Raw genomic sequence first — 12,858 nt, forward strand, 5'->3', positions numbered from 1 at the left:
GGGTTCGATTCCCGGCCAGGGCACACAGGAGAAGTGCCCATCTGCTTCTCCACTCCTCCCCCTCTCCTTCCTCTCTGTCTCTCTCTTCCCCTCCTGCAGCCGAGGCTCCATTGGAGCAAAGATGGCCAGGGCGCTGGGGATGGCTCCTTGGCCTCTGCCCCAGGCGCTAGAGTGGCTCTGGTCGCAACAGAGCGACGCCCCGGAGGGGCAGAGCATCACCCCCTGGTGAGCAGAGCGTCCCCCCTGGTGGGCGTGCCGGGTGGATCCCGGTCGGTGCATGCAGGAGTCTGTCTGACTGTCTCTCCCCGTTTCCAGCTTCAGAAAAAAAAAAAAAAGACAGGAAGAAGCTCTCTGGGTTTTATTCCTAGTTCTTATCAAGTTACTCCCCCTCCTTGGGTCTTAATGACCTAAGCCATAAAATGTGGGTTTCAACAGAAACAGTGGTTTCAAAATATTCTTAATCAGTGGGAAACTTTTTTCAATTAATGAAATCCTAATATGTAAGATAAATAAAAGTGTTTTCCGTTGTTATAAATTTATTATTTGAAACTCAAATGTATAATATTACTTTAAAAAACTCTGTTAGTAAGCATAGGGGTGCTATAGTAACGCAAACATTGAGACCCATGAAATTGGGTGACAGCGGGAATCTTCTGTCAGTGTCAATATTTTGTTCAGTTCTATAGTCGATGTTTAGATAATTCCCATGTTTAGATAAATAACAAAGGATTTCTTGCAAACTGAATGAGTACTTTAAAAGCTTGCTTTGCAATTTCATAATACTCTTCAATTAAACAAAAAGGGTAGAAGATTTATTCTTTGGAGCACTGTTCTATTATAAGTGCTCTATGCCAAAATATCTCTCTTTAAAAGAAAATTTGAATCAAGCATTTGCAAAATCTTTGAAGTATTCTATAGGATAAAGCATATAAACCAATTTTCTACTAGACTCTATAATTATAGACTCAATGATTATAGACTCTATGAAATTCATATAACATTAAAGTGGTTAACTCTTTCATAGACTGGTACAAAGATTCTGGTGGACTAGTGGTTGAAAAACACTGTACTAGGGTATACTTTCTTGGTTCATAAATTTGAAGATCCATTTATAGCAGGAGTCGGGAACCTTTTTGGCTGAGAGAACCATGAACGCCACATATTTTAAAATGTAATTCTGTGAAAGCCATACAACGACCCGTGTACTTCATGCAATATCCAATAAAAAATTGGTGTTGTCCCAGAGGACAGCAGTGATTGGTTCCAGCCACCTACAACCATGAACATGAGCAGTAGGAAATGAATGGATTGTAATATTTTTAATGTTATTATTTTTTTTTATTAAAGATTTGTCTGGGAGCCAGATGCAGCCATCAAAAGAGCCACATCTGGCTTGTGAGCCATAGGTTCCCAATCCCTGATTTATAGCTTTTGCCCAGTCCCACTGAGATCATTTCTGATACTCTTGGGATAATAGGACCTCTAATAGTCACTGATATGCTGAAGATTATTGAATCTCATTCATTTTTCTTAAAAAAAGAATGGACAGGGCCTGACCTGTGGTGGTGCAGTGGATAAAGCGTCAACCTGGAAACGTTGAGGTTGCCGGTTCAAAACCCTGGGCTTGCCTGGTCAAGGCACATATGGGAGTTGATGCTTCCTGCTCCTCCCCCCTTCTCTCTCTCTCTCTCACCTCTCTATAATGAATAAATAAAAAATCTAAAAAAAAAAAAAGGATGGACAAAAGAAGTTTAAAGGGAGAAAATAGCACACTTGATGGAAATAATCCCTTAACAAAAATATCTCCTTCAGCAGTTATTAAAAATTTTCCTGAACTAAGGATCCCCAGAAATCTCATAACAGAGGTTCCCCTCTATATTTTGAAGATTTTTAGGAACAATAGGAACTTTGAAAAGACACATCCGTAGGCTCCCCACAAATCCATGGCTCTGGAGGCACCAGCAAACCTCTTGCAGTGAAGTATGTATCTCCCATGGAGAGTCATGTAAGGAATCCTCTGATGGAGCGCTGGGGTGGGGACCTCAGCCTCACGGACTTTTTGAATGTTTTACACAGTCACTTACCAGCCATTTTAGTATAGGAACAGGGTGACCATAAAGTTGTCACCCGAACTAAAACACTGAGCGACAAAGATAGCACTATCAATCTTTAGCCTAGGACAGTTGTAAAGCAGACTGTTACCAGGCAACCTGGGGAAAGTGGTCACCCTGGTTAGGAACAACCTCTCCCCCAACAGAAGATATTGCTAAAAAAGCAAACAATTTGCAGATATGTATCATTCATCTGGTAAAATATCAATATGTCTTCAATGAATCTTTCCTATCTTTTTAAGTTTTCAATTTTAACCAAAGCTTTTGAAAATTTTCTAACATATAAAGTGGTTACTCAGCTTAAGAAGCCTCTGATATGTAAAGGGGAAATTCTTTTATTTCTGAATTCAGGGTGCTGACAATACATGTAAGAGAATATAAAATAAATAAAAATTGTAATTATTTTACTAAATCAGAATTTGATTTGATACAATTTATTTAAGCAGCAGCAACATAAAATTATTAGTCTATGTAGTCTTGAAAATAGATGTTAGTTACAGATGGATATTTTGAAATTCTTATTTTGTTGGTTTCACTTGCTAAATAATTCAATTATTTTCCAGTCTATATTATTCTATTTTATATTCCTTGATAGACAAAAATCATACCTGTTACCCTTTATTCCTCTTTTTAGTTCTATTGGAAGCTCAATTTAGTTTATTCTTCATATGGTGAATTCTCAACATTGTATTAAGTTTGTAAGATTTTTTACAAACTTCTTATCAAATCCCCAAACACTTCCCAAATAGCAAAGCATTTTTTTATACCACTAATCATTAGATTTTCATTCAAAGCTTTGCTATTCCTCTTTGTTATCTCAATGAGCACCTGGCCAGTTAGGTTCTCTCCAAAGGAACTAGTCAATTTTTTTCCCCTCATATCTACATGTTAACTAATCTACATCTATGATATCAGTCTCATAACCATTTATTGTTAGTGAAATGGAAAAATCCATTTACTAAAATAAAAGAAAAATATGATCCCTTTTTATAATTCAAGATATTTATGGTAGGTTGGTTATTAATAATACTTCATCTCATTTAAACTTCCAGCAGTTACTTAGATATGCATCTAACCATAAAGTGAAACATTTACTATTTATCTTAATATTCATCCATTTGAAAATAGGAGCTGGGGGGAAAGGATGAACAGGTTTGGTCCACCTTTGTGTTTTTCTATGATTTAAAAATATACTCACCTCCTCCAAAAGGTCCCCATATCACTCGGCGGATGGACTTCACCCAGTCTTCCATATCATTCTGGGTGCTCGCCATAAGGAGGTAGCTCTCATGATTTGCTGTCATCCGATCTCGATCGCCTCCTGTAAGAAGATAGTAACACAAGAATGTGTGCTCAGCCAAAGATGCTCCTTAGCAGCCTCCTAGTGAGTTCCTGAAACATAGCCTGTGTCTAATGTAGCCAGCTCTAGGTTCTACCCAATGAAGTGGAAATATTTACCATGGTTTCAGCATGGATAAAAAAATCTGCTTAAAAAGGAAAGGCTCTTATGTTTCCAGGAGAAAGCTGGAAAACAAATGTCATTCCCCAAACAAAGCCTGCCTTTTTGTCCTAGCAACAACCCATAGGCCTGCATTAACTCATAATCCAATCTATTCACACTGCACTGCTGAACAGGGAGAAACAGCAAAAGCAAAAGCAAAGATGGAAAAGTGGTCCACAGAGCCTGGGGGTTTTTTGAAGCAAGTGCTGCTTAGTACATGCACAGGGAGGCCACCAGGACATCATGGGTGAGTGAGGAGTTCTAGAAAAGACGAAGAGCCACATGAAAGGCCTCTGACCCAGAGGTTGTCCTCTATCACTCTGTCCTGGGAGGGTAGCCTGCCTCCTAGACCACACCTTCAAGAGAGTAAACAAAGAGGAGAGAGAAAGACACAAGCCTGGCCATCTGCAAAGCCAATCAACCCCCCTGATGGGCCTCACACTGAGGAGTGAGCTTTAGGAAACGCCAGTGGTGTCTCCCTGCAAAAGGTTGATGGATCCTCTTATTTTTCCACCCCTCACCCACAAAAAAACAACAATCCCCAAAACACCTGATAATCTCTGATATCAGTTTTGAAATGCTAGACTTCTGATGCATGTGACTTAATTTGAAATCTTTACTAGCACATTAGTTTACCCGGTAACAAAATTTTCTCATTTGCAAAACAGAAATAACCACCCATGACCTTGACCGAGGTCTTAAGGCATAGTTTCCCTTACCTCTTATGTTTAAAGGAGTGTTTCTGAAGACAAGTATCAATAACTGTACTGCTTCACTTTCTTTGAAATGAGTAGTATTGTTCTCAGAGGGAATAATTAAGGAAATGGAAAATTTAATATTTAACTGAATTCTGACAATATTTTAGTGTTATATGTACTGCTAAGGTACTCAAATAATTTATCAACATTTTATTGTTACTAAATGCTGCAAAACTTGCAGTTTTGGGTGGAATTAACTAATATTGGAGGCTTTGTTTTGCTAAGACTGTTGTAGCTTGTTTCAAAATGCGTCTAAATACATTTATGAGGAGCTTGCAGACTCTAATTTACAACACTACCTTTCTTTCACATCCAATCTATTTCCCACACAGTTCTGAAAACTGTAGGTATTTGAATTTGTGATTTCTGAATTCTATACAAATGCCCTAGGCTGAGAAATACTACTATTCCAGCACTGATGTTCATTTACAGCACAAACGTAAGGTCAGAAAAGTGAAATAACTTTGAACCAACCAGATAAACAACTAGATTGGTTTTACATTTTAATACCACTGGATGGGAATGGGGGAGGGGTTAGGGATCATTTCAAACAGGTTTCCTAATGTCTACAAATCTCTGGAATAAACAAGACTAGTCATCTCATATCTTAAAGCACATCTCACTTTTAGAGAAACAATGAGGTTCTTACACTTCTAGGTCTATGCTAGGTCCGTCATCACTTTAACCAACTTGGATCTGAAAAGGCATAGCTTCAGGAACCAGAGAAAACCCCACTGAAACAGCAGTTCTCTCGTATATTAGCTGTTTGCTTTCCGGGAAATTATATAACTTCTGGAAACTCATTGTCTTTAGTTATAGTTTAGATATAATAATCCCTATATGGTAAGCTTTTGTGAGAATTAAATAAAGTAAAAATACTAACACTGTGTTAAGCTAAAAGAGAAATTCTGTAAATATTAACTCAGTCCTTTTAACTGCCTCTCACCCCTAAAAATGCTAAAGGGACATATTTTATTTAATTTGACCTAAGAGATATTATGTCTACTAAGTGCTTGGGAACAATCAGTTAATAGTACACATTTATAGAAATTTTAAAAAATTATTTATTTTAGAGAGAGAGAGAGAAAGGAAGGAAGAAAGAAAGAAAGGGAGGGAGGGAGGGAAGAAGGAAAGAAGGAAGGAAGGAAGAAAGAGAGGGAGGGAGGGAGGGAGGGAGGGAGGGAGGAAGAAATATCTATTTGTTGTCCCACTTATTGATGCATTTATTGGTTGATTCTTGTATTTTCCCTGACTGGGGATCAAACCATATCAGGACGATGCTCTAACTGATATACCCAGCCAGGAACTATCTCTTTTGAAAAGACTATCTCTCCTTGATACATACCAACACACAAAAAATTGTGTACTGTATATGCATGTAAATATGCCATTCATTAGTATGCATATGCATGGTTGTATGGTATATAAACAGCAGCAAGAAACTGAATGACAAAACACGATGCTTCATTTGGCATGGCACAGTATTACAATTCAATTTGTATTCTGACCCACTTATACTACCATACTGGGCAAAAAAATAAAATGAGCATTTGAAGGCAGAATATTTTAATTATTGTCTTTGCCTGAAGGGTGGTTACAATTCAGACAGCAATATCCTGCTGTGTCACTCCCAGCCCGGGCAGAAGCAGCCCTGGTAAGGGGAGTGAGTGACAGCCACTTCCGTGTGTTTCTGCCTGAAAGCAGAGAAAAGAGGAGAATGATAAGCACCACTGGCCATTATACCCTGACTCTCCATGAGATTCTCTTACTTCTGCCAGTGGTGTTGTTGGACCCTGGATCTCATTTAGACTGCCAATGACAGATATGAAATTCCATCTGTGAATTTTACCCATGGATATAAATCTTCTTTATTGTATTAGCAAGAAAGGAGGAAAGATTTAGAAAGAATGTTTTCTATGAGTCTCAGTGAGAATGTAGACTCATTGCAAAGAATGGGTAAAACAATTAGAGACATTTATATAGATATGAACTAAATACTCTGTATTCAAAATAGGTCATTTCTAACTGGAGGTGCCATCTGTTCTAATTAATAACCCTACAGTTCTAAAAGCCTGGTACTGGTATTGTGCCTTGCAATTGAAGGGACTTAAAAACAACCTAGTAAATATATGATTTTGTAAGTGAATAAACTCAATATTGACTTTCAACCACGTGAATCAAGTTTTACTCTCTGTTAATCCCTTTATGAAGATTAATGATCCATTTAACCACTGTGAATCTAAAATTCTTTTCAAAAGTATAAGTTTAAAAAGCAGCTTCAAGATTATCACTGGAGTGAGAGTGTCATTGTCATCTTCAATCCATATATATATGTATGTATAAATATATGTATATGTTATATTATAACTAGTACACATTTTCCATTCTTAAATCCTGTATAAGCACCTATAAAATTTTATTTTTTATTTTATTTTTCTTGTGAGAGAGACAGAGAGAGGGACATATAGGGACAGACAGACAGGAAGGGAGAGGGATGAGAAGCATCAATTCTTCGTTGAGGCACCTTAGTTGTTCATTGATTGTTTTATCATATGTGCCTTGATGAGGGGGGGTACAGCAGACTGAGGAAAATGAACCCCTTGCTCAAGCCAACGACCTTGGGCTCAAGCTGGTGAGCCTTGCTCAAACCAGATAAGTCCACGCTCAAGCTGGAGACCTCGGGGTTTCGAACCTGGGTTCTCCGCATCCCAGTCTGACGCTCTATCCATTGCACCACTGCCTGGTCAGGCTATTTTTATTTTTAATATTGCTTTAATGAAAATGGATTTGTACACATGTTAAAGGACACAATGTTTAAAAGTAAATCATATACACCTTTTAGATATTAAGTCAGATTGGAAGCAATGCTTTGGTGATAGTGTAAATACTTTAAGCATTTGTGATTTGAAGTTAACTGAGTAGGCTTCATTACTGAATTTTACTTGTATATACAGAATTAAAAGTATATATTTCATTGGGATCTTTTGCCTATTTGAATTTTATATAAATGTTCTTTCCCAGTTATAAAATATATTCTCTAAAACAAAATAAATACTAACGTTTAACTTTTGCAAAAATTAAAAGATTAAGAAAAACTTAATGATTTTAATAGACTAAGAAAAAGCTTAATCTAAATTAAAGAAAATTACATTAAAATAAATGCAATTAATTAAAAACAGAACAGAAATGCAAATATCCATTAATTGTATAAATAATTTCAAGATAATAATTTAAAAATAACTTCCGATAAACAACTTTGCAAAGAATTTTCTAAAGTTCTAAGAGAAATATTGGAAATGATGTGCCAATGTACATACACATGCTTGTGCTAATAGCTTAATTATTGATGCTTGAGGTATCAATAATATCCCATTGATCCAACCACTAAAATAGGATTTTGAAGAATAGTTGTTAATATGAGTTTTTATTACACAAAAGGAAACATACACATTTTAAATATGATATTATCTCAATTTTCATGTAAGTAGACAGCCAGATAAATAAGATACTAGATTAATTTTAACAATGGTTATTGCCGAATGTTAGGATTGGGAAATTTTTTTGCTCTTCTTTTGTTCCATTCTGCATTTTTCAGTTGTTTAGCCATTTGTTGTTACATGATATATATATATTATTTCAGATGTTTTACAGTGTATTATTTTATTATCAGAAAAGAACAAATGAACTGTATGATTATAAAGGCACTAACCAATAAAAAGCCAACATGAGCTGGGAGATAATTATTATTAACCTTACTCAGTGCTGTTTAAGATTGTTCATTTTGAATTCTCACTAGTTTACTTAGAATTTCTTCACTCTTTCTTTTGTACCAACCTGGAGCACAAGCCCCAAAGAAAGATTTGGAAGAGGAGATCAGCGTTGCTCAAAGTGGAGACTACATCATGTAACCAGGACCTTCTCAGTGAAAAAGAAACTGCTACTATTATGTGCATTGCCTTTCGTAAAAAAATATTCTTAAAAATATTTCTAAGCTTGGACTCAAGGTCGCTGGCTCGAGCAAGGGGTTACTCGATCTGCTGAAGGCCCCGCGGTCAAGGCACATATGAGAAAGCAATCAATGAACAACTAAGGTGTCGCAACGAAAAACTGATGATTGATGCTTCTCATCTCTCTCCGTTCCTGTCTGTCTGTCCCTGTCTATCCCTCTCTCTGACTCTCTCTCTGTCTCTGTAAAAATAAAAAATAAAAAAAATATTTCTAAAGGCCCTGGCCGGTTGGCTCAGTGGTAGAGCGTTGGCCTGGCGTGTAGAAGTCCCGGGTTCGATTCCCAGCCAGGGCACACAGGAGAAGCGCCCATCTGCTTCTCCACCCCTTCCCCTCTCCTTCCTCTCTGTCTCTCTCTTCCCCTCCCGCAGCAGAGGCTCCATTGGAGCAAAGATGGCCTGGGCGCTGGGGATGGCTCCTTGGCCTCTGCCCCAGGCGCTAGAGTGGCTCTGGTCGCAACAGAGCAACGCCACGGAGGGGCAGAGCATCGCCCCCTGGTGGGCAGAGCGTCGCCCCCTGGTGGGCGTGCCGGGTGGATCCCGGTCGGGCGCATGTGGTAGTCTGTCTGACTGTCTCTCCCCGTTTCAGTTCAGAAAAATACAAAAAAAAAAAAAAATTTCTAAAGAAGTATTTTACCCAATTTATTGTGTGTCAATTTCCAAAATAGTCACCAAAATATTTTTTTCTATGGAAAAAATCATTGTAAATTGTCACAATAAGGAACTAAAAAGTCAAACAACTACCTAGAAGTGATGTATTTATATGTGTGCCATCTCAAGTAACAAACCTTTAAAGATATATAGTGAATTACTTGTGTTTGAATGTTAAACAAGTTGTTCAAGGGAAACTGTATTCTTAGACTTTTAGGTTTGTTTCCAGAGTTCATGGACAGGTGAGGACATCTCAGTGAACAGCTCTGATACTGTTACTAATTTAAAGGGAAAACTGTATCCTCACTCCCAGTTTCAAATCAGGTTAAAACTAGACCTATTCTACTATCAGAAAAATATTTTCATGTTTGAAGTAGGGTGATTACTTTTCACTCATACAACAGTAAGGTCTTTTTAAAAAAGCATTCCTTTCCTCAAAACTTAGTTTAAGTCTTTATGGAAGTAGAAGTATAATGATAAATTGCAAGATATAAAGTAAATGCTGAAGCATATTAGTAGAAGATTACTGAGAAAAAAAATTTTCATAACAAATTATAGGCTTCCATGGATACTATAACTTCTTAGTAAACAACAACAAAAATAATAAAAGAGCATATAATTTATAAAATAAGGGCAGAGAACATATTGGTCTCACATTCAATATCATATGTAATTATTTCATATTGTTTTGGATATTAAAGAGACATTGATATCGGAAATTTAAGAGTTTTGGTATGTTCTATAAATCAAATTTTTCTCCACATATTTCTTCCTGAAAGCTTAATTTCAAAATTATCAGAAGGGCCCTGGCCGGTTGGCTCAGCGGTGGAGCGTCGGCCTGGCGTGAAGGAGTCCTGGGTTCGATTCCCAGCCAGGGCACACAGGAGAAGTGCCCATCTGCTTCTCCACCCCTCCCCCTCTCCTTCCTCTCTGTCTCTCTCTTCCTCTCCCACAGCCAAGGCTCCATTGGAGCAAAGATGGCCCGGGCGCTGAGGATGGCTCTGTGGCCTCTGCCTCAGGCGCTAGAATGGCTCTGGATGCGACAGAGCGATGCCCCGGAGGGGCAGAGCATTGCCCCCTGGTGGGCATGCTGGGTGGATCCCGGTTGGGCGCATGCGGGAGTCTGTCTGACTGCCTCCCCGTTTCCAGCTTCGGAAAAATGAAAAAAAAAATTATTAGAAGGGCAAAGCTTCAATATATTCCAGTGCATTCAGTGCAGAAAAGTTGCACTACTATAAAATTAGATTTTTGAATATTTAAAACCCCTAAAACAGAAGTTGAGAATTAACAGCCCAGTGGCATTAACCATCATTCTGTTTGTAATTTGCAGTCAATACCACAGGATAAACAGATTACTAAATACTACTGTGGGTCAAATAAGTTTGCAAATATGATGTATATGTTTTCTCGCTTATAGTTTGCATGGGGTGTGGGGGACAGGCTGTAAGCAGGCAGGATCTTTATAGCCTAAGGCTTAGTTTTAATACTAATCCTTTCCCATCCTTTTAATCCTAAAATTTTCTCAACACTAAGTTTTTCCCCACACCCTTGACAGTGCATGATGTGGAGTGGTGCACTCTTATGAGGAATTCCATTTATGCCTCAGATAAGTGACTTTGTATCAGACTTCTTTATTTGTATATTGGCTTAAAGGTTTTGATATCTACACTATAAAATGGGGCAGACCAGGAGCTCTCTCTCTCGGTTCCTGCTATTAGAATTGCAGAGGAGAAGCAGCCAAGATGGCAGAGTGCTAAAGGAGAAGCCAATTTGTGCAGAGTTTTTGCAGAGAGAAGAAGATGGGGAACAGAGGTGAATAAGGCTGGTGAGGTAGAAACCTTTGATTCTAGGAAACTCGGATAAGTCAGTAGCTTTGGGAGCCCTGAATGGAAAGGGAAGTGTTTTCCCACTGTGTATATTTCTCACCTGCCTGTGCAAGCTAAGATTAAATGTAATGGCCCACCAGTTCTTGGCTCCGTTGTTTCATTACCGTCTATCCAAACCAAATGCGAATCTGCATGGGCCAGGTGGCTGTGATGGTGGTCATGGCTACTGGCTTTACAACTACTTTACTTTATAATAAAATGAATGCTACATTTAAATTTCATGAGACTTTTTTTTTGTGTGTGGGTTTTTTTGTTTTTGTTTTTTTGTTTTTTTGTTGTTTTTTTTTTTTTACAGAAAGCAAGAGTCAGAGAGAGGGATAGATAGGGACAGACAGACAAGAATGGAGAGAAATGAGAAGCATCAATCATCAGTTTTTTGTTGTGACACCTTAGTTGTTCACTATGTGCCTTGACCGCGGTCCTCCAGCAGATGGAGTAACCCCTTGCTCGTGCCAGTGACCTTGGGTCCAAGCTGGTGAGCTTTGCTCAAACCAGATGAGCCCACACTCAAGCTGGTGAGCTCGGGGTCTCAAACCTGGGTCCTCCGCATCCCAGTCCGACGCTCCATCCACTGTGCCACCGCCCGGTCAGGCAATTTCATGAGACTTTTAATACAATTTTAAATATATATATTGTTGGGCAGATAAGATATATTTTTTCACTCTGTTAAAGTTGGTCACTGCCCATGTGGGGCGGCTGATTGCCTTCTTGCTTGGGAAGGGGCTTGGTTATGCTAATGTGTGTTGGGGGAGGGCTTTTGCACTGAAAACTTTTAAAAGGAGGAGCTAGGAAACCATTTTATACAATTCCTCTTTTTTTTTTTTTGTATTTTTCTGAAGTTGGAAACAGGAAGGCAGTCAGACAGACTCCCATATGCGCCCAACTGGGATCCACCCGGTATGCCCACCAGGGGGCGATGTTCTGCCCATCTGGGGTGTTGCTCTGTTGCAACCAGAGCCATTCTAGCGCCTGAGGCAGAGGCCACAGAGCCATCCTCAGTGCCTGGGCTAACTTTGCTCCAGTGGAGCCTTGGCTGCGGGAGGGGAAGAGAGAGACAGAGAGGAAGGAGAGGAGGAGGGGTGAAGAAGCAGATGGGTGCTTTTCTTGTGTGCCCTGGCCGGGAATTGAACCCAGGACTCTTGCAAGCCAGGCCGACGCTCTACCACTGAGCCAACCGACCAGGGCTTAGGAGACCATTTTAGAGAGATCATGTTGTTCCAGGGGAGAGAGAGGCCACGTGGTGGAGAGGAGGCAGCCAAGATGGAGGTAAAGAGGTGGGAGCCTTTGATTCTAGAAAAACTCGGATGAATCAGTGGCTTTGGGAGCCCTGAATGGAAAGGGAAGTGTTTCCTGTGGTATGTTTTTACTTGCTTGCCGAGTGTAAGTCTAGAATAAAGGAAAATGGACCACCAGTTTTTGGCTCCGCAATTTCATTACCATCTGTCCGGATCAAATGCGAACCTGTAAGAGCCAGGTGGCCGTGATGGTGGCCGTGACTACTGGCTTTACATATATACTTAGCGCGCGCACACACGTGTGCATGCATGCATGAGGGGGGGGGAGAGACAGAGAGAGAGAGAGACAGAGAGACAGAGACAGAGAGAAACAGGAAGGGAGAGAGAGGAGAAGCATCAACTCATAGTTGCGGCACTTTAGTTATTCAGTGATTACTTCTCATATGTGCCTTGACCAGGGGTTTCAAGCAGAGCTAATGACTCCCTGCTCAAGCAAGTGACCTTGGGCTTCAAGCCAGTGACCATAAGATCATGTCGATGATCTCATGCTCAAGCCAGCACAAGCAGGATGAGTCCATGCTTGAGCTGGAGACCTTGAGGTCCATGGGACATCAGCGTCCCAGGCTGATGCTCTATCCACTATGCCACTACTGGTCAGGACAGTTTTACATATTTCTTATACCCCTTAGTAGTTCATAATTCCTTGTAAGAA

General features: G+C 39.5%; 1 protein-coding gene across 5 annotated transcripts in view; it reads right to left on the reverse strand.

Annotated features, from left to right (window-relative positions):
* Positions 1-12,858, reverse strand: part of ARHGAP24 (Rho GTPase activating protein 24) — an 881,345-nt gene that overhangs the window by 90,915 nt on the left and 777,572 nt on the right. For all 5 annotated transcript variants that reach the window (XM_066233836.1, XM_066233834.1, XM_066233840.1 and 2 more), the window contains one exon: positions 3,310-3,432. In XM_066233836.1, the coding sequence (XP_066089933.1) occupies positions 3,310-3,432 (123 nt within the window). The remainder of the gene's footprint in view (positions 1-3,309; positions 3,433-12,858) is intronic.

Source organism: Saccopteryx bilineata, chromosome 5 (assembly GCF_036850765.1).
Source record: "Saccopteryx bilineata isolate mSacBil1 chromosome 5, mSacBil1_pri_phased_curated, whole genome shotgun sequence".
Lineage (NCBI taxonomy): Eukaryota > Metazoa > Chordata > Mammalia > Chiroptera > Emballonuridae > Saccopteryx > Saccopteryx bilineata.